At 45.0% G+C, this 23,194-nt stretch overlaps 1 protein-coding gene across 1 annotated transcript in view; it reads right to left on the bottom strand.

Moving 5' to 3' along the window:
• The window catches only part of ADPRM (ADP-ribose/CDP-alcohol diphosphatase, manganese dependent), a 380,897-nt gene that overhangs the window by 205,827 nt on the left and 151,876 nt on the right, over positions 1-23,194 (bottom strand). Inside the window, exon 5 of the mRNA XM_036836895.1 lies at positions 9,187-9,254. Within this exon, the coding sequence (XP_036692790.1) occupies positions 9,187-9,254 (68 nt within the window). The remainder of the gene's footprint in view (positions 1-9,186; positions 9,255-23,194) is intronic.

Below are 23,194 nucleotides of genomic sequence, written 5' to 3'. Positions count from 1 at the left end.
GTTTAGTGAGGACAACGTGGAGGTGAGCGGGCCGTGTGCTAAGTGCCTACTTTTTCTAGGCACGCACTTGGAAGGCCTAACAGCTGGCTCCATCCACAGCCTCCTGGTCTCCAAATGGAAGCTAATCAAATGCCCAGGTCTCTGTAGGACTGGTCTAAGAAACCACACTTTTTAAGTGACATAGATTCCAGCTGGTGGCTTACTAAATCTTGTTGATTGCTTGGGAAGACAGCGAGGGGCTGGAGCCTGGATGATGGCTCTGTAATGATTGTGGCTTTTAGCCAAGTTATTAAGTGGCTGGAGACAGCAGGTTGGATGGCAGAGGTCCGCATTCCCTCTCCACCCTCTCCCCTTCCCTGACATTTCAGCTTAAGTCACGGCATTTCCCAAAAGGGTATTAGCTCTTGCGGACAAAGGGCCCGACTGCATTAAGCAAGACAGTCTTTAGTGCACGGATCAAATTTTCATGTGCTGCGAGGGGTGCCTGGGCTCGTACCCAGAGCAGCCCACCCCTCGCTTAGAAATCTGAGAGGAGGCTGTGTGGCTTGGGCATTTTGAGAAAGAGCAAAGAAGTCACCTTCAGAAAGGACTCACTGGATCTCTGGCCTCCAGGAGCGGGGAAATTACGATGTACAAACTGCTGCACCCAGAAAGTCCCTCTTTCTGGGTCAGGAGGAAATCAATGTATCCATGGGATTTCCCCCTGAACAGAGCCAGGTTCTGTCTACTTAGCATTGATAAAATCCATACATCCATCGGGAAATGAACAAAGGGACCAATATCGCTGGGTGTGAACTAAAGGCTAGGACTGGCTTGGACATTTTCCCGCACAGTCTATCAGGTTTGGTCTCTGCGCGAGCCTACGACACTACGGCAGTCTCACACTTCTCCTCCTGATAAACTCCATGAGCTTATTATCTGTCTCATCAGAGCTTTCTGGTTTATCTGGACAGAGGAAGACACGTCCAGTTCCTCTCCCGTAATTACAGTGGGTCTGATATCTAGACGTCGAGCTATAAAGCATCTTGCCCACTGGGTCTCCTCTTGGGGAGTGAGCTCTATACTGCAGGAAGATTCCTCCTTTGCTGAGTGTGAGTATGTGGGAAAAAGATGAAAGTGGCACCGAGGAACGTGGATGGGACCCTGCCTGTCTGGGAGAGGGAGCCAAGGGCCCAAGCACAAAGGGGGACCCTTCTCCAAGCCCCTGCCTCTTTGTCCCAGTTGGAAGACTCTTGACCTTCAAAGGCAGTGGTCCCTTGTAGATAAATCCCAACTCCTCCCTTCTCATGCTGAGTCCAGCCCTTGGGGACAACTTCACAGGCCCGGAGGACAGACTGGAAGGGAGGTGATACTTGACTGGGTCACAGGGTGACCAGACATTTGGTCAAATTTATTCTGGGTGTTTCTGTGAGGGTGTTTTTGGATGAAAATAACATTTAAATAAGTAGAATGAATAAAGCAGATTGCCCTCCCTAATGTTGGTGGGCCTCGTCCAATCAGTTGAATGTCTAAATAGAACAAAAAGCTGACCCTTCCCCGAGTGAGAGAGAATTCTCCTGCTTGATACGATGAACTGGGTCATCTGCTCTTCCTGGTCCTACAGCAGCCTGATGGCCTTCAGAGTTGAACTGGGACATCGGCTCTGCAGATTTTGGACTTAGCCTCCATAATTGCATGAGCAATTTTTATTATTCTTTATAATAAAGCTTAAAAAATAATTTCCTATTGATTTTGATTCTGCCCGAATAACATGGGGCACTATATCTGCAGCAGAGTTTCTTACGATCAACAAGGGAAGTTGGGAAGAGAAGTTCAAATAAACACCTTCCGAGTCCAAGGCCACCACTCACTTGATCATCTGTTTTGAGTCTGGCAGACTCTATCACCCAACCTCTTGCCAGATGTAGAAGGGAGCAGGTCTACTATTAGCCAAGTGCAGCAGAGTGGCCTCTAACTTCTGGAAGGAAAATTCAGACGGAATAAGATGGAAAAGAGTTGGGACGGAATGGAGGGTGGGACTTGGTGATAAAGACTTAGTTATTTCAACTTCGCACTCTGCCCTTCCGCTTCCTTTCTGCAGGATTCTCAGTGATTTATAGCCTCACAAGGCTCCAGGAGTTAAGGGTACCGGGGACAAAAATCCAGAAGGATTAAGTCACTGAGCCCAAAAGGGAAGAGAGCACAACAAAGCTTTTAGGACAGAAGCACTGAGCAGTGGATGTCTGCTGCTGAGCAAATGCCCACCCAGCTTTCTCTCACGGCAGGCGGCCTGATTTCAGAGGCAGCCTTTCTGTTCTTACAAGGGAATTAGGATTAGCAGAACAAAGACCTCCAGGGTGACCACCTGCTGACAGGAGAGAGCCTTCCAGCTGGCAGAGGAGGGATAGGGGCTGGAGGGCGTGGCAGAGCTGTGTCCTATCCGGAAGGGTTGGGGCCAAAGCCCAGAGCAGCCTCAGTCTCCGCGTGCCTGGTGCCACCACGCCAGCTCAGCCTGGAGTCGACCAGCCTGGGCGCCTTGTCACCAGGAACGCAGTGGCGATGGTGTGGCTTGCAGGTGCAGAGCTCGCCCTGCACCTGCTAGCCCAGTCCAAGCAGAAGGGAAAACCAGTAAAGCCCAGGAAAGGAGGTTCAGTGGTGCGCCCTTCATTTCTATATTTTCTGTATTCTCAGCATTTAGCACACAGCTGGCCTAATCAGATGGATTAATCCCTAGCTCTGATGCTCTCTCTGTGTGTGAACCTGGATTAAGCCTTTGCATATCTGAGACTCAGTTTTCCCACCTATGCAATGGGGTGGATATTTTGTGTGTGTGTGGTAAAATGCACATGGCATAATATTCACCATTTTAACCATTTTAAAGTATACATACAATTCAGTGGCATTTAGTACACTCACAGTACTGAACAATTATCCGCACTGTCCAGAACATTTCATGGAAACCCCACTCATTAAGCAGTCACTGCCCATTCTCCCCTCCCCCAAGTCCCTGCAGCCTCTAAGCTGCCTTCTCTCTGCAGAGATTTGCCTATTCCTGATATTTCATGCAGATTGAGTCATCCATTACGTGGCCATTCGTGCCTGGCTTCTTTCACTTAGCAGGATGTTTTCTGTTCATCGGTGCCCTTTATCATATCCTTTATAATAAACTGGTAAATGTAAATAAGTGTCTCCCTGAGTTCTGTTACCCACTCTAGCAAATTATCAAACCTGAGGAGAGGGTCGTAGGAACCCCTGATTTATAGATGGTTGGTCAGAAGTACGAGTGACCACCTGGGACTTGCAATTGGTCTGACGTGGGGGACAGTCTTGTGGGACTGGGTCCTTACAGAGTCGGTACTGAGTCTGGGTAGCTGGTGTCAGAACTGTTTAATGGGAGGGGAGAACCCAGCCATTTGGTGGCAGAAGTATTCTGTAGGTAGAGAAAGGGTTTTCCTTTTAAGTAGTATATCCCACGATAAAAAATATTGTGGACGAGGGCTCAGCAATAAAGAGAACAAACTGCTAATATACACAATTACATGGGTGAGCAAAAGAAGCCAGACACAGAGGGATGGGCAGTGCAGGATTACAATGGACGGTTGCATTTATGTGAAACTCTAGACCCAGCAACACGGATCTCTGGTGACAGAAATCAGAGCGGTGATGGCTGGGAGGCACGGATTGACTGGGTGGGACACAAAGAACTCGCCGGCATGAAGGAAATGTTCTCTGTCTTGCTGGGGTGTGGGTTACATGAGTAGATACAGTTGTCGAAACCCATCAGAGTATGAGGCTAAGATCTGTGCATTCACTGTTGGTAAATTTTATCTGAGTGAAAAATAAAATGCAATGAAAAAGAAAGAATTGTGAAGAAGCACCTGATGGGGAAATATGTGACATTTCCTGGAAGAAATGTCAGATTTCTGGTTGGTTCCAAAGGACGAAGGAAGCAGAGACACTGTCAGAAGTTCTCCTGCCTGTCTGCAGAGTCTGCTTCCACCTGTGTCCACATAAGGCCATCAGACCTCTGGAGGTTTAACCATCGCTGTCCGTGAAAGCAGGCCCTGGGAACCATCTTCCACTCATTAGCAGAAACTGAGAGGCTTATGCAAATCTGGTTCACAGGACATCAACCAGTTTCTGAAACACATCCACAAGCACCACTGCGGAATGATGGCAGGTGGCGTTCTGCTGACAAGAGTGCAAGACGTCAAGAAAGAAACTGCCAAATCTTACATCATCCGTCTAAAAAGGTGTAAAGTAAATAAATGAATACCGATAACATCAATGGGAGCAAAACTGAAGTAGGCATGCACTGATTTCACATAAACTCCCCAGCAGCAGAAAAGTGAGATTAGAAAGAGCATCATTTAAAAGCCAGCGCAGGGGCTTCCCTGGTGGCGCAGCGGTTAAGAATCCGCCTGCCAATGCAGGGGACACGGGTTCGAGCCCTGGTCCGGGAATATCCCACATGCGCAGAGCAACGACTGAGCCTGCGCTCTAGAGCCCGCGAGCCGCAACTACTGAGCCCACGTGCCACAACCACTGAAGCCTGAGCGCCTGGAGCCTGTGCTCCGCAACAAGAGAAGCTGCCGCAATGAGCAGCCCTCGGCAGCTAGAGAAGCCCACGCACAGCCACGGAAGACCCAACGCAGCCAGTAAATAAATAAATAAAATAAATCTATTAAAAAAAAAAAAAGAAAAAAAATTTTAAGAAATAAATAAATAAATAAAAGCCAGCGCAAACACACCTCCGTATCCGCACATCACACCTCAGGCCTCGCACCGGGGCTGGGCAGGGAATGGTGATGCCTCATCCCTATTCTCTGACGGCTCTGAAGCGGCTCGGGAAGAGGCTGAGACAAACACCAGCTGCTCAGGCTCTGCCCCCCACCCCTCCTGTCCTCGGCCTTGTGCTTTGCTCAGGAGCAAGCATCGAGACAACGATATCATGACCTTGTCTGTGAGAAAAGCTCCAATGGAAGTCATTCTTCCTTTAAAAAAAGACCACTTAAATAAAAATCCAAAAGTGAATTTTTTCATAGGAAACCTACTGGACTGGAGAGCTTGCTGGCTGCAAAGGCCAGAGCAGAGCCTCTGAAAACAGACCACACGGGCGGAGGCTGGGCCTGAGCCAGAATCCCAGCCTCCTGGAGACCACCTCCCACTCTGTTCCCTGCAGGCATCTTCATTATGTTCCAAGATGGAGCTAACATTTGCTTAGTCCTGAACTATCTACACAGTTAGATAAGTAGCTGGTGCTCATAAAATATGATCTCTACTTCCAGGGCTGACTGAAAATATATATATATTAGAGGAATTTCCAAGAATCCAGGCAACTTGAGCACAAACATATAATTGTACATCTCTCTCCCTCCGCATCCCATCCCTGGCCTCCCAAATCACAATCACAAGTATCAAAGAAATACCAAAGTACAGGGAAATTACACCTGGAAGGTGAGAAAGAATGTCGCCCACACACCATTCACGCCGTAAGTTGTAGGCATTGAGTGAAGTGCTGTGTTGTATGTTGTAAATGTTCCGATACTCCTGCCCTATGTAGAGAAAGCCTGTGCCGCACAGATACACCTTTGAACGGATATGCTCTTCCTGGGATCCGCTAACAGACAGTGATTTTGACACCCTTTCATCCACTGGGAGCTCCCAGACAAGCAGCACACACATGTACACACAGAGTCTCTAATAATTTTTTACTGTCTCACTTTCAAAAATACATGAAAAGAATTGAAAGCAAGGACTCAAACAGATATATGTACACCCATGTTCACAGCAGCGTCATTCACAGAAGTAAAACATGGAAGCGACCCAGGTGCCCATCAGCGGATGAATGGATAAACAAAATGTGGTATAGACAGGCAATGGGTTATTATTCAGCCTTTATGAGGTATGACATTCTGACACTGGCTACAACATGGACGAACCTTAAAGTCATTATGTTAAGTGAAATAAGCCAGACGCAAGAGGACAAACATTGTACGATTCCACTTACATGAAGTACTTAGAATAGTCAAATTCATCAAAAAAAAAGTCAAATAATGGTTACCAGGAGCTGGGGGAGGGGAAAATAGGGAGTTACGGCTTAATAGGTACGTAATTTCAGTTTGGGATGATGGAAAAGTTCTGGAGATGGATAGTAGTGATGGTTGCCCAACAATGTAAATTTACTTATTTCTGCTGAATTGTATACTGAAAAAAAATAGTTAAAATGGTAAATCCTACATTAAGGATATTTTGCCACCTTAAAAAGACATGGCCAGCAAAGGACAACCAGACACTTGAGAAAGGCCTCTGAAAGAAAAAGAGCAAAACAAATAAATATAAATAAGAAACCTGGATGATTCAGACACGACTGAAGGAGTAGAAGAAAAATCTGTAAATAGACTCTTTAGTGGAGTGAAAGGAGACACCGCCCCTACACACTGCGTATTACAAAAAGAACAGCACACTACCCAAATGGTCATTTCAAAAACAAAGAGAAAACTTTTGAAAATCAAAACATTTGATAACAAAAATTCAATAATAGAATATAAAGTTGGGGAAACAGTCCAGAAATGGACGAAAAGATCAAGAGGTAGAAAACAGTGGAGGAAGGAAAAGAGGTTTTTTTTCAGAAATCACAATATCTAAATAATTGGACTTTCAAACAACAGGGGAAATAAAGAAAAGGAAATCATCAAAGGAAATAATAGGAGAGTACTTTTCAGAACTGAAAGCCAGTAAGTGTCCAGATTGAAGGGGCCCATAAAATACTCTGCAAGATGAGTAATAAAAAGCCAAATAAGGCACACTGTTTTGAAATTTCAGAACCCCAGGGATAAAGAAAGGGTTCTAAAAATACCCAGAGGTAATGAGGACCTGGTTGGAATAGAGTTTCTGAGCGCTTCTCTGAGGATCTTTGAAACCACCTGATCTACTCTTATGCTTCTTTCCACCCTGTGTGGCAGCTCCCCCGCCCACCCAGACTTTTTTTTAAGTAAAATTGGTATATAACTACACTAAAGAATAAATTAAAAAATAAAAATACCCAGAAAGGAAAAAATAATGGGTTATATGCTAAGGAAAAGAAATCAGAAACACAACAGGCCTCTTATAAGCAACATCAGACACTGGAATATAATGGAGCAAAACCTTCAGAATTCTGGGGGAAAAACTTACTGCCAGAACTTACTGCCTGGAATTTTATACCCACCTAAATCATAAATTGAATATGAGAAACAATACAGATGTTTTAAGACGTATATGAGGACTCAAAACTTTTCCTTGCCTTTCAGTCTTTCTTAGGAATCTACCAAGAATAAAAGGAAAGCACTGAACATAACACAGGAAGTGAAGGAGTCCTAGGGTAACAGCTGTGCTTTACAGTCTAATGCAGGCTCACATTCTGCAAGAAGACTTTTATGTACACATTTTTCTTGACAGCTAAGCAGCAACCACTTGCATTATCTCATCTAATATTCTCAACGAACCTTAAAAAGAAGACATGATTTTTCAATCCACGTGGTTTAAAGGGTATATAGGCTGTAAGTCAGGAGAAGGAACAAGTTTTAAGGGGAAGATAAGAACTTCTTTTTGAGATACACTCACCCCAATATTCATAGCAGCACTACTCGCCATAGCCAAGACACGGAAGCAACCTAAGTATCCATTGACAGATGAATGGATAAAGAAGATGTAGTACATGTATACAACGGAATATTACTCAGCCATAAAAAAGAATGAAATAATACCATTTGCAGCAATGTGGATGGACCTAGAGATTATCATACTAAGTGAAGTAAGTCAGGCAGAGAAAGGCAAATATCATATGATCTCACTTATATGTGCAATCTAAAAAATACTACAAATAAACTTACTTACAAAACAGAAACAGAGTCACAGATGTAGAAAACAAACTTATGGTTACCAAAGGGAAAGGTGGGGGAGGGATAAATTGGGAGTATAGGATTAACAGATGCACACTCCTATATATAAAATAGATAAACAACAAAGATTTACTGTACAGCACAGGGAACTATATTCAATATCTTGTAGTAAACTATAATGAAAAAGAATAGAAAAAAGAATATAGACATATACATATATATGTATAACCAGATCACTTTGCTGTATACCTGAAACTAACACAATATTGTAAATCAACTATACTTCAACTTTTAAAAATAAATTTAAAAAATAATAATCTTTAAAAAGAACTTCTTTTTGATACATTGAACTTGACAACAATTGGATATATGTATCTGAAGCTTAGGACAGAAGTCTGGGCTGGAGACATGAATTTTAGGAGGAAAATGAAGGTATGAGAGGGGATGAAAAAAACCTACGGAAATCAACATATTTTTAAAACAAAGAGTTGAGGGCTTCCCTGGTGGCGCAGTGGTTGAGAATCTGCCTGCCAATGCAGGAGACACAGGTTCGGGCCCTGGTCTGGGAAGATCCCACATGCCACGGAGCAACTAAGCCCGTGAGCCACTATTACTGAGCCTGCGCGTCTGGAGCCTGTGCTCCGCAACAAGAGAGGCTGCGATAGTGAGAGGCCTGCGCACTGCGATGAAGAGTGGACCCCGCTTGCCACAACTAGAGAAAGCCCTCGCACAGAAACGAAGACCCAACACAGCCAAAAAATAAATAAATTAAAAAAAACAAAAAACAAAAAACAAAAAACAAAGAGTTGAAAATTGTAAGAGAAATGATAATGAATCAGAGAACAGATCAAAATTAATAGAATAAAAACAGTAATCAAAGATGTATCAGAAGAAAGAATCCATGACTCATAGAAATACCAAAAGCTAGCAATGAAAAGGTTTTCTCCATGTAGCTGGAAAAATTAATGAAAAGAAACCAGGATCAAGAGTTGTCTTAGTTAAATGTGTTACATGAGAGAGGGAGGAGAAGGAGGAGGAGGAGGAGGAGGAGGAGGAGGAGGAAGGGAAGTTTCCAGAGACAAAATGTTGGTTATCTATTAAGGGAATCAACCTCCCTACTAGTCTCATGCTTTCAGTGAAGAGGAACTTCTGTGAGGAAAACACTCCTACCTTTTCTCTCCACCTCTACTAATTTCTTCGCATAAGAGCAGTGCTTTATCTGATATTTGCTTTTGAAAGAGGGAACTGAGCTTGCCTGGCCCAGCCCCTACTCCTGTCTGGGCAAATTCATAAGCTATAAAAAGTGTGCACCCTGTCTCCTTACCTGCCAGGTGGTAGGAGTCCAGCCCTCAGGTGGAGATGTGCAGGTGTACCGTGACTCTGCCCGTGATTCTGTCAAAATCAAGAGGAGAGACTCTAAGTCCCTTTGGCCACAGATCTAAAATCACTTTCTCCAGTCAGCTTTAAGAAATGCAACTGACATTTCGATCTTCCTTTTCCTATCTTCTGTGTTCTCAAGTTAATCCCCAAATTTGTAACCGAAGTTAGTCCTAATTTGGGAGGGAAAGAGGAAATAACCTAAAATACCAATGGTTACCCATAAAAGATTACCCATAACATTAAGTATGAGAAAACAACAGCAAAGTTCACAAACTGCTAGTTCTTAGGCAAAATATAACCTTGGTGAATGTTCTGTTTGGTGATTTTAGTTGGCATATGCAACATTTTATATGGCCATGTAATTAGGCAGGCATAATATCTGATTATAACACCTCTTCCTCCAAGGCTGCCTCACATTTAGGTGTCCTGCATAACCTCTGTAGAATTTGAGTTTGCTACCCCTGCAATAGTGCAGTGATGACAGAATCTGAAGTTAAACAGAATAGCTGTAGATCTCTAAGTACCTATATGGCTAGACCTGCAAGCCAAATGCTGACTAAAAAAGCAAGCTGCAGAATAATGCATACAGTAGGGTATCATTTACGTATGTTTAAACACAACATATTTTCTGATTTGCTGTTATGATGCATATGAAAGGTTTTTTTTTTCTTCTCTCTCTAGAACTTTCTAGAATCTTTTCTATACATTCATGTTGTGCATTTCATGATGGTGTGTTTATGAACATGAGAGACAAAGACACTGACCTCACTGAGCTTACACTCCAATAGGTAATAAATTACAAAAACATGAATGCACATGTCATATGACAGGACTTTGTAACTTATAAAGAATACATAAACCATGGCAAGGGTTTCCTCCTCTTCTGGTGGTTTGTGTAGGGCAGAACCATCATATAGGGGAGGAGGGGTACACTGCTGAGTGGAATTTGACAAAACTTTCAAACTGCCTTTCCAAATGGCCATGCCGATTTATAATCCCAACGGTAGGATAATCTTCCCCTCCCCCCCCCCGCCCCGTTTGATCGAAACACATTGTATCCATTTTCATCTCCTTGATTAAGTTGTGATTTGCCTCTTGATATTGTTTTCCTATTGGGTTGTACAGCTGATTCGTGTTTCTCCTCCACAGACCCAATTTCTGGTTCCAAGTTCATCAGTGCCCTCATGGTGCCCCAACCACAGACCCCTTACTGGAAAGTGTCCGTGAAGCCCTCCTCATGCTTGATGCAATCACCCAGGTTGTATTTCCATGCCTGCTCTGGGCCTCAGCAGGTGTCACCACTGATACCTTATTTAAGCCTCACCACATGCCGAAAGTTAAGTGATAAGTATCTTCATTGCCCAGATAAGCAAACAGACTCAAAGATGATGAATTACTTATTTCAAGGTCCCACAGCAAGTAATTGCAGGAGTCAGGATTCAAAACCATGTTTTTTTAATCTCTAAAGCTTGTGAGCTCCTTAAATACTTAAATACTCCCATTGTCAGCCTTTGGGAGCAAAAGCTATTCTGCTACAGCATTGGCTATTTCAAAGTTCAACCTAATTTAGATTGGAGCTTGGTGTAGTTTACATAAATAAAGCCTTTGCAGTTGTCAACAGATCTTCCTAGATCATTTCCTACCTCAATCCATTGCTAAAGCTGTTTGGTTCCTGAAAAGCAAGGTCTTCCTTCCGTCCAGGTTCTAGGACCACCCTCTGAATTCTAGGTCTTCAGTTGCTCTCCATACTAGTTGACAGTAGCCCAGAATATTTCCATAAAATTTCCTTCAATTGTCACTTCTTTTAAATGCTATAAAACCAGGAAAGATGTCTAGGAGGGATTTTTCTAGCTTCCAACATCATTTTCTTCTACACAAACATTTACATAAACATCAACATGTCTGAAACCAAATTACATGTCAGTTACTTAGGTCCCAGACAAACGGTGATTCCTTTTAAATCATGCAAAATTTCAGATCACAGAGTTCTACAACACTGAGGTCAGAAGGAATCACAGCATCCACCCAGCCCGAGGATGGCCAATGGAATCCGTAACTAGAAGTGGTGGCGAGAAAGCTGGAGTCCCGTCTGGGCTCTGCAGGAAGGAGTGCTGTGATCTGTTAGCAATGTCTACCCTGGACAGCTACGGGAGTTCCAGGCCTTTGGGGCAGCTGTTGGGAAACGCTGATCCAAAATGAACACTAAAACATCACTGAGATCAACCAGTTAAATATGATTTTTCCCACTCCCACCAAAGCAGACAGCATCCTGACACGAAAAATTTTAAAAGCCCAGCTCTACTGAAACCTCTTACAACTTTCTCAGGCATTCCCAGTGAACTTAAAATCTCAATCTAAATATCCCATGATATAGTGCCTTTTTCTCAGAAGAAGAAATTTATTTTATTATATACACATTAAAGTGGACTAAAGAAACCCAAAGAGGAAACAAGAACACACACACACAAACAATTTTTCAGTGATTCTGCTTTGCCTTGTTGAAGTAAATTCATAAATACAATTTTTATTAGTACAAAAAAAAAAAATCAGTTGCTTTTAACCTCTTCCACCTCCCCAGGCAAGTAAATACTGAAAAAACTTGTAAGGAATATTGGCTTGGAGGAGGGCCAATCAGGCCTGGGGTGTCCACACATCACCATCTGGCCCTACTGTCAGACGTGTGAAAAGGAATATGTGTATTATATATCTGTTTTCTCTAATCTTGTCCAAAGCATGCATTTTATGGAGGAAGAATCTGAAGCCCAGATAGACTAAGCCATTTATCTATACACACACAACTAGTTAACGGCGGAACTAGGCCAAGAATCCATTTCTCCTGCTTGCTGGTTTAGCACTGTTAACCTACATAGTCCCACATGTAAATGACTCCCAGGTCGTCTACTTAATCACCCATCACTCACCAAATACAAGTGTAGGAGGCACAGAATTGAAACAGTACAACCTTGGGCAGCATCAAGATGCTCACAGCTGGATGGGAGGCTGGACCTGCAAACCGAGAGTTGCAGAGGACTCTCTGCCTTCCTGAGGAAGGCATTTGGAGAGCTCTGAAAATCCCCAAACTCATCCGTACCATTGCTTTTAAACCTCTTCACTACCCCCGCCAGCAGTGACCATCAACTTCCTTTCTGAAGCTTTTTTTTTTTTTTAACAAAGAAACATCTTTAACACTTACGATCGTTACTATGCACAAAGCAATGGAGAACCAAAAACAATCCGAGCTCTTTCCTGCCTTGCCATCTTTGCCCTTGACGTTCCTCCCAGCAGGATGGTCCCCTCCCCCCATCTTCACATGGCGGCTCCTCTCTTCACTGCAAATCTCCCTCCTTCTTCTTTTTTTAAATTGTGGTAAAATATATGTAACACAAAACTTGCCATCTTTAAGTGTACAAATCAGTGGCATGAAGTACATTCACAGTGTTGTGTGACCTCCACCACTGCCTCTTTCCAAAACTTTTTCATCATCCCAAACAGAAACTCTGTACCCACCAAGAAACGACTCCCCACTTCCCCCTTCCTCCAGCCCCTGGTAATCTCTAGTCCACTCTCTGTCTCTACGAATTTGCCTTTTCTAACTATTCATATAAATGGAATCATGCAATATTTACCCTTTTGTATTGGCTTATTTCATTTAGCATAACGTTTTCAAGATTCATCCACATCGTAGCGTGTATCAGAATTCCATTCCTTTTTATGGCTGAATAATATTCCATTTTATGAATACACATTTTGTTTATCCATCCATCCACTGATGTACACGTGGGTTGCTTCCACCTTTTGGCTGCTGTGAATAACACTGCAGTGGGCAGGGCTCCTTTCCAATGCTCACCTCTCTCTCTCACTTTCCATCACATCACCCGGCTTTATTTTCTTCATAGAACATATCACCACATGAAATTAATTGTTTTGTTTATTCTTCTTCCCTCCCCTCATCCTCCTCCCAAAGGTACAGTCCACGGGAGCAGAGAACCTTTTCATTCTCCACTTTATCGCCAGCCTAGCATCATAACGTAGGGGCTGGCATATACTAGATACTCAAAAAATATTTGTCGAATGAATGAATAAAAAAGCAATAATGAAATGCATAGGTTGAGCAGTTGACCAGATTCACTAACTTGTTAACTAACTCCCGCCCCCCCCATCACGGAGCAGGTCATACAGACTCATACTTTAGCAACATGACAAACTACTCCATGCCATGGCTCTTTGGGATACGATGCCTAAAGTAGAAGTCACTAGTGTTAAATCCTCAATGCCAAATATCTACGACATTATATGGTTGAAAGTTGCTGTAACGGCAATGTGGGCAAAAAATCGAAGACACAGAAGTGCCAGTGAGTAAAAAGAAGTGGGAAGAAAAAAGGAAAGAAGCTTTGTGCAGCTTTGTGCCCTGAAGAAAGGGCTGGTAACGTCCCTCTTACACCAGGAGAGAATCTCACTTAGCATAATTGGCCAGAGAGGCAGGTGGAAAAGTGGTCCAGCCTGGGGGGCTCTGGCACCACCTTCTGTTCTGGCAGCTCCCGAAGCCGTCACCTGATTTAACAGGTCTCTCTTTATCCCCAACGTTGAGGCCCACACACCTTCTCCCTGAGAGAGAATTCTTCCCACTGCTCTTTTCCCTGGGAGGTTATAGAGAATTTCAGTCCGTGCACGTTGATCCCATTACCGCTTACTACATGGCTATTTCCTGGGGCAGGGAGATAATCCAATTCTGCTCCTTCCCAGCACACAAGCATAAAACCATAATATATAACATATTATGTCAGACACAGGCGCTGCCCAGCTCAGCATTCTGTCCCTGACACCCGGAGCAAGGAAGATTTTGTGAGCAACTCTAGTCCTTGCTTCACGTGACACACAGATGCCAAGTCCTGCTCTCCCTCCGCAGAGTGCCATCGTGTCCCTGCTCCTACTCTGCCTTTCTCTCTGGACCACCCACACATCATCCTTCCTGGTTCCACTAGCAGATGCCCACTGGCCTCTTGCAGTGTTCTAGGATGTCTGTTGGGAACCAGAAATTTAAAAATCAATGAGTTAGGCCCCCATAGGGTTCCACTGGGCAGCAAAGGCAAGGACCACTTGACAGAGCAAGTAGGAACTACTTAGGCAGTGGGAAGATAGGGACCCATGTGGCAGATCTTGAAAGATAAGCAGTGTAGAAAGAAAAGGGAAAAGGATGAGGCAGAGGAAGTGTGGGCATACTTGTATATCAGGGAGAAAAGCCTGGGGTTTGGCGGGGGGGAGTGGGGACAGAGAGAATGAGAGAGAGTGAGAAGGAGGATATATGAGAGAGGGAATTAAATTTTTTCTAGAGAAAAAAACAGGAAGCAAAGGAGTCAGCAGTTACTGCTAGAAAGGTTAACTTTGGCGATGAGTAATAACTCCTTCAAATAGAATCATGAAGGAAGCAAATATAGGTAAAAATATAGACAAATTAAGAAGACCCAGGGGCATACATGAGATAGATCGTCTCTGAGGGTCTCCATTATCTCTGTAGAGCCCCAGCTTCCCCATGAGCTGGGAATGAGGAGGCGATGGTGGGTTGGGTGGAGGGGATGGAGGTCAGGGGCAGCCGCTGAAGAGAAAGTAAGAGAAGGTCAACTAGAGATAATTAAAAGATGAGCGAGCAGCAGTGGCGGCCCAGCAGAGGCTGAGAGGCTCATAAATGTGTAACGGAACCACTTCAGCATGGTGATGTGCTTTTTCCCAAGTATTGTCCGGCAGCCCCGGGCCAGGGAGAGTGAAAACAAGCATTTGGATTGACACAGCAGTGGGGACGGAGGTGCAGCTGTGGAAGGAGGACAAGGAGATGAGCGTGAGGAGGGATGGGATGAGAGGCCCTTGAAGAGATGGGTGATTAAATCTAGCCTAAGAAGGGGAGATGGGCAAGGCCAAGAGAGGTCTGACAGCCTGCAAAATCAGGTGTCAAATATATCCAGCACGTAGCCATAAGGCTTTGTATTAGTCAAGGTCCTCTAGAGAAACAGAACCAATTCCTTATAATAAGTCTCATTAGAAGGAACTGACTCACGCAATTATGGAAGCTAAGAAGTCCTGTGACCTGCCGACTTCAAGCTGGAGCCCCAGGAAAATGGCGCTGTAGTTCCATTCCAAGTCTGAAAGCCTGAGAACTTGGAGAGCCAGGATTGTGAGTCTAAGGCCACTGCCAGGAGAAGACCAATGTCTCAGTTTAAGCAGTCAGGCAGAGAGAAAAAGGGCCACCTTCCTCTGCCTTTTTCTTCTACTCAGGCCCATGAATCAATGCCCATGGGCACTGGATGATGCCCACCCATGTTGAGGAGGGCCATCGGCTTTACTGAGTCCACAGACCCAAATGCTGATCTCTTCTGGGAACACCCTCACAGGCAGAAATGATATTTAAGCAGATATCTGGGCATCCTATGGCCCAGTCAATTTGGCACATAAAGTTAACCATCACAAGCTTGGTAACAGTAGCTCTTATTGTAATCCCAGGCATGTATGCACCAGGCATTAACTAAGAGCTTTCCGCGTATGGTTCCATTGGGTCCTCTCTCACTTTACAGAAAAGTAACTACAGCTCAAGGAAGTTAAGTTACTCTGGACTTGACTAACCCCAAAACTCATGCTCTTAAACATCTGGCCCAAAGAGGTTGTGGTGCTAGATTTCTGAGCATATCGTTTTCTAGGTTGAGCCGTCCCAAGTGATGAACAAGGTATAGGAGGTGGCAGTGGACGTGGATTGCTGAAGTGAATGGAAGTTGAGTCATTGGGGCTGAGGACGTCAGAGCAATCTGTGACTGGAAAGTTGAATGACTCAACAACACGGGTCAGAGGGCCAGGAGTCAGGGACCTCAGAATCACAGGAAAATTTAACTGTCCAGAAGGGTTCATGTGAGGAAGAACCAGCCTGAAGCCAACTGGAAAAAATTTTGCAAGGGCCGTGGAAACTCTGAAATTTGGCCAGAAGTGGCATCTCTCCCTTTGAAAGGTTCCGAGCTGGGTCAGGGGCTCCCAAGACCATCCTCAGGTTCAGTGAATCACCAGAAGGACTCATAGAACTCAGGAAAGCTCTGACACTCATGGTTATGGTTTATGACAGTGAAAGGATACAGACTCAAATTTGCAAAGGAAAGAGGTACACAGGGCAGAGTCCAGGAGAAACCAGACATGGCCTTCCAGCTGCCCTCTCTCAGTAGAGTAGCACAAACAGGACGTACTCCTCCCAGTAATGATGTGTGATAGCACCTGGGAAGTCCTGCCAGCCAGGGAAGCTTACCTGAGCTTTCATGTCCAAGGTTTTTCTTGGGAGTCAGTCACCTAGGCATGAAATACCCACATGACTGACCTTAGCTACCCTGTCTTCAGCACTTCCAGAGGTCAAACTAATACAGCATGGCCCAGGGCCCCAGGCAAACAAAGGCACACATTCATTATAAATCACATTGTAGCCATAAACTATCTGGGGTAGCCCAAGGCCCCAGGTATACAAAAACACTCTTATCAAGCAGAATACTCCGAGGACTTAGAAGATCTCTCTGGTCAAGGGCCAGTCCTTTCTTTGGAAGGTGCAGGGTTGAAGCACCCCGGAACACCACAGAGACCTCCAGGGATCAAGGATGACCCAGTCACTTGAAGGTAAACTTTGCACTTAAAGCTAGAATGTTATCCTTTGAGTTCTGGGTTCACAATGAGCTCAACCTCTGAGGCTGATCTGAGGACTTTTCTACTTTAGACCATCCTATGCTCTCTCTGATCAAGGCTCAACTCTCCCAGTTAACATTAAAAAGAAGCAAGCAAACAAATAAACTGACAACTCTCATGCCCAACCTTGGAAAACAAGTGAAAAAGAAGTCTCTGATATCCATTAGACATCCACAAACACACTGCAATGAGGACCAAGAGATTTCCTCTCTACACTGTGTGCTGGGATCCTGTTCCCAAGAGCCCTGTGGATAGAACGCTCCCAGATCCAAACACCAGGCTGAGAAAGCAACCAGGAAGCAGCTGGTGTGCTTTGGTCTAACTCTGCAGTGGGTTCACTGGACACAACTGGGTTGGCCATTCTTTTGCCTCTAGAGGGTACAGTAAGCAGCAACTATCACATTCTCCTGGGTGCACAGGCTTGTAAAGAGTTGAAATAGAGATGGAGGCAGAGATAGAGACAGAGAAAGAGATAGAAATAGAGGTTTCAGCGGACGTTTTTGCTAGCATAGCGTTTCTGTCATGCACTTGCCTTCTGATACGCCTTGTTTTCATTTATGTGAGATTTTATTCTTTTTTTTTATTGAAGTGTAGTTGATTTACAATATTGTGTTTCAGAGGCACAGCAAAGTGATTCAGGTTTTTTTTGTGGGTTTTTTTTTTGCAGATTTTATTCCATTATAGGTTATTGCAAGATATTGGTATGATTCCCTATGCTATACAGTACATCTTTGTTGCTTATTTATTTTATGTTTAGTGGTTTTAGTAGGGAAGAAAGTAAGCGGATCCTTTGCCCCTGGCGTTCTAGACCATGGACGGCATTCAGCTCATCCTCTTCCTGCTGTAGACCCTTGCAGATCTCAAATCAGACAGGTGCTCCCTGTTTATTGCACACGGTGGGTAACCCTGCTGCGGAAGGATACTTCTATTATGGAGGTAAAGCCCATGGGAGTTTTGCTGCCTACTCCTTTATCTCTACCTTCCACTGACCAACAGTGAGACTGTTCTATTCCAAATGCCTTTGAGGAAGGTTGTCACAACGGTAAAGAAGGGAAAAAATAAATAAATCCATGCTCAGCTTTCACGTTTCAAAATGAATGTTTGAACCCAAGGCAGAGGCAAAAGCCTGAGAGAGAGGGATATTGGAGTTCCAAAGCAGAGCCCATAAAAACCCAGCACAGAAAGTTTATTTCCAAAAAAGTAAGCAAAAAGAATTCACGATCGGTTAGAGCCAGTTTTATCACCATTCATATTATATTAAAATCCCCTAAAGTGAGAAAAGCGGGAAATCATGAGCGGTCCTGAGGTGGGGCTCCTGTCTTGCCCCTTTGAGGTCAAGTCTATAGGGTGGAGGAGTACCATAAGTTCAGGAACAGAAGGAATCACTGCTTCCACGCTGAGCAGGGCCTAGGAAAGTGAACGGGGTCTCGGGACTCTCCACCTGTAACCTTCCATGGAGACACAGGGATGGAGAACTGACTCCAGGGTCTAGGGAAATGGGCCTGACCCCTCAGGCTCCACACGGGAAGGCGAGAGACTGAATGCTTCTCATTCAATCTTTAGGGCTGGTGGGCCCTAGTGGCCCCTGGTCAGCTCGTGGAGATTCAGAGTGACCTTTATGGACCAACCAATAGGGAAAAGATGAAGGCTCAGACATCCCAAAGGAGCCTGGCAAGGATGGGCAGTGACAATCAGGGCCAATGAGAGTGAGGCCATTGTGGTAGCTGTAGAAGAGAAGACGTAATGGCCTAGAACCAAACGCCACTCCCAATGCCTGGACAGCCCTCAAGTCTCCTGGAAATGAGGTTCAATCATGGAGGAAAGAAGAAATGGGAGAACGGTGAATGAATCGAGAAAACCTTGAATGGGTTGAGTTTGTCCTGGAATGACTACCATTGAGTTTCCATGGACAGAGGTGTGGAACTGGAGACAGAACCCAAATTCAGTTATGGAAAAATAAGAGCCTTACCCTTTACTTTGCAAACCTGAGTTGGAGGTCTATGGAATGAACACTTACAATACTTTAAACTCCTGAGAACTCAAAGATGTGAGAACAGGTAGGTCAGTGATAACAGCAAGAGCACCAGGCTGTATATAAATTTTATATAAATGTTTAATGCTGTATATATAAATTCTAGTTTGTGCAAACCAAAATTTGGGGTGCATTGTTCTGACCATGGAACATATGTGAATGGGACCTGCCCCTGAAAGTGGGAAATGTACGTGCCTAGGTCATCTTCTTTCTGTATCAGGAATGCAGTCATCCCTGACCAGGTGACAGATAGTGTGACTGTGCATTTCAAAAGGGGAGCTATGTATGTGCCACTTCTGGGTATGTGAAGCCATCTCAGAGATGTAGACTGGGCCCCCAAATGTTGGGATGGCTGGAAAAATTCAAGGATCAAGTTCAAAGTCCTCAGTATGACAAACAAAGCTTTTCACGATGGGGCCTTGCCCCCTTGACCAGTCCCTTGGGACTCCCTAGCAGTCCCATAGTCAGGAAGACCACCAGGAGGGCTCTAAACCCACCATATTGTCTTGCCCCGGGGCCTTTGCACAAGCTTCTCCCTCTGCCTGAATGGGCCTGGCTATCTCTACGTATCCATCACATCTCAACTTGAACTTACATCTTCCAGAAAGTCTTCCCAAATTTTCCCAAATTGATTTCACTGTCCTTCCATGAACTTCCATGGCATCCTGAGGGAACCCCAGTTGTACCACTTATCAGGCTGTATTTAACTGTCTGTTTCCCTATTTATCTCCTCCACTAGACTGTCAGCTATTTAAGGGCAAAGGCATGTCTTGATCATCATTGTATCCTGGGACCTAAAGCAGCACCTGGTCATGAGAAGGTGCTCCACAAACACTTGTTACTTGTCAAGGCTGATGACTACTGGGGAAGGAGGGATCTGGACCATTTTAGAAAACCCAAGCTGATGGGGCCACCTCCCTCGGGGAAATGGCCGCAAGCAAATAGACATCAGAGTCAGAGAGTTGTGGCCAAAGAATTTTTCTTCACTTGTTCCCCAGGGGAAATTACTGTTTTGAGCAGCAATGCTTTAAACCTGGCTCTTAAAGGAAGAGAAGCCTCCGTGGGCTGGTAAGTCACATCCGCAGATGCACAGCTGCCCTCTCTCCCGTCCGTCTGTGCTTCTTCAATCAGGCAGAACATCCCCCTCCTTCAGACCACTGTTCTCAGTCTGGGCTTTTGGGGGTTCATTGTGTCAGCATCCCCCGGGGTTCCCACGCCGCTCAGGGTCTTTTCTTGTGAATGCCCTGAACAGAAATACTCTCTTTAGAACCTTCTCAGCGGAAGGCCTCATGCCAGGCACTTGCACATAGAACATTAGATTTAACCCTCACAAAAACATTGTGAGATGAAACCATTACCCTCAGAGGTAGAGAGGCAAAAACCGAGGAGGTTAAATAACTTGCTCAAGATCCCAGCTAGTGGGAGACAGCTGTTCTCAGGGGGAAAAAAATAACCTCTGTTACGAGACTGTTCAATTTTTTACACTGCTGTCACAAAGAATGCAAAACTCCACTACCTGTTCCCGAAAGCTCTGGGTGGCAAAACACACACAAACACACACATACACACACATACACACACACACACACACACACACACACACCCCTTGAAGAGTCCAGTAGGTGATAATTGGTGTTGCTACAGCATGAAAGAATAAGGGAGCTGTGAAATTCTCCACTATCCTGGGAAAGAATCAGGCACTTTTCTACTTTGATAACCACGGTATTCTCAAGCATAAGATAAGGGTTTAAGCCATAGTTTCCCACGCTTCTGATTTAAGTCTAAAATTTCCAGGAAGAGCAGAATATGTCAATTAGTTAGGTCTGTGCTTTTTTAAGAGATTATGTAAGTTGTTTACTCTCACTAACAGCCAGGAAGAGTCCGAGTGCTGTTCACTGGCCTCACATCAATATTCCATGCACTTATTAATCATTCACAGATTACTTTATACTCCGCACATGCCCTCAGATGGCCCTTTACCCAGGTTGGGTAGCTCGAGTTATAAATGCCAGTGCCTGTAGGAGAAGCAGACCCATAGCACGAATGTTACAGCCCCAAGGAGCACACGTGCAGGGGTCCTCTAGTGACTCAGAGAGCATGTGCTCTGTCTGCCGGGGGCGCCACGACTCAACTCCAGCCAACGGTTGCCATGTAGGATCCCAGAGTCCTTGTGGCTGGGTCTCTTGATTTTCCAAAAAGAGCCGTAAGTCTGGAATTTTACACGAAATTTCCTGATCACTATGAGAGCCAAGCAGCATATGCCTGTGGGTAACTTTCCATCCAGTCTGTGATCCCTGGATTGCTGTCTACAGCAGTGCTGTCCCCTAGGACCTGGGACTTCGACGAGCTCATCAGAGTTAACCCAAGAGCAGACAGCCGTGCAGCCACGGGGTTGATGGCAGCGGGAGGGCTTCGTGTCTGACGAAATCGTAAGCGTCGAGCCAAGGAAAACAGGAACTATCTGTCCCATAAGAAAACGACAACGCTCAACAAGTCCTTATGGCCTCAATTTTAACATCTTTGGTAATTCTGCAGCAGTAGCACCTGCTCAGGCAACGAGAGAGGCGGCTTTGGGAACATTATATGACACCTTTTATCTCAGCTCTGGGTGAGGTGAGCTACAAGTACAACTATCTACAAGCAACACAATCACAGGTACAGAGCCGTGATGAGATGCCTGGTGCAGTTCAGAGGAAATCTGAGCAAGGGATGAAACGGGCTTCCAAAAGGGTAGTGTGAGGTGTTGGAAGAGGCTGGGCTGGCGGGAAAACTCACGTGTTGAGCCCCAGAAGCATCTTTCGTTTCCTGAGCAAGGATGTAGAGGGGTTCTCCTCCCGCCAAGCATGTGATGCTAGTCGCCAGGGACAGAGCCATGAACCACGCTAACGACGTCCACTGGCAGAAGTGAAGAGGGAGCCCCTGAGTTCCGTACTGTCCAGGCGACATCTCCCCTCACCCAGCCTTGCCCTTCCCCAGCTGACCTGCAGGAAATCCCAGGGCTCCCTGTCCCCCTCCCTTCTTACCTGAGACCCCAACAGGACTGATTCCGTCTGGCTTTTGATCTCTGCTCACTTCTGCACAGGAAGCCCTAAGGCTTCCTAAACTCAACCCTCATCACCCCGCCTCTCCTCGCTTAAACCTCTGTCCATCTCCTAACCTGACCACCCCTAACTCCCCAGATCCTCTCATTGGGTCCTCTGGGACTCACGGTCCATTATCAGCAAAATCTCTATATCTTCGGTTGCATCTCTAAACATTTTCTTCACCTTTCTGTCCTAACAGAACAAGGAGCCTGTTCCAGAACAAGGAACCGAGCAGAAGATTAATTTTAAAAATAATCATACTATTAGCAAAAACTAGTATGCACACTTAACCATGTTCTAGGCACTGTTCCAAGCACTGTACCTATATCGATTCCATTAATCTTCACAACAACCCCGTAATTAAAGCCATTACCACGCCTATTTTCTGATGAGGAAACTTAGGCACGGAAAGGTGAATCGATTAGCCTAAGTTCATGGAGTTAATAAGCAGGGGAGCGGGAATACAGGATTTGAATCAAGGCAGTTGAACTCCAAAGCCTGTGCATGGAACAACTGTGATATACCGCATCACAGAATGGTCTTTGGTAGAAGAGAAAATGCCTCCAAAAAGGGGCAATCTGGGCCACCCCAGGGAGGCAGCACTAGGACGAGTCCACATCTGTGTGGGTCTAGAATCCACCACTAAGAAAAGCTCGAAACTCCTGCTAAGGACACGGCTTCCTCAGTCATCCTCTCAAGAAGTGGCTATTTTTTTCATTCCCATACCCCTTGTTCCACTAGGCTTTGCGGGGGGGGGGCGGTCTCCTCCCTGCTCTCTATTCATCTTCTATACCATTGCCCCCCACCACTCTTGGCTTTGAAGGTCATACTGCCAGACTGAATATTCCACTATGCTTCCTTACTGTAGTCATCCAGAGGCCCCGGGTCGTTCCCCGCATTCCTACAAGATCTGAGCACCTGCTCATTGTCAGTTCTGATCTCAGGAATTTCACTTTCCATCGAGAAAATCCTTGCAAGGCCCTTGACTTGCAGTTCCACAACCTCCTCTCTTCCCATTCTAACTCATCCTAACTCGGCCACTCCCTCCTGTGGCCACACCCTAGACCTTTCCATACAGGTCATTCACTCCTCCATTATCTTAATTCTAAGGATCCTACTTTCCAACCACTGTCTCT

The sequence above is a fragment of the Balaenoptera musculus genome, chromosome 20 (assembly GCF_009873245.2).
Source record: "Balaenoptera musculus isolate JJ_BM4_2016_0621 chromosome 20, mBalMus1.pri.v3, whole genome shotgun sequence".
Lineage (NCBI taxonomy): Eukaryota > Metazoa > Chordata > Mammalia > Artiodactyla > Balaenopteridae > Balaenoptera > Balaenoptera musculus.
Note: the sequence above shows the minus strand (reverse complement) of the source record. Positions and strands in the feature narration are given on the sequence as shown.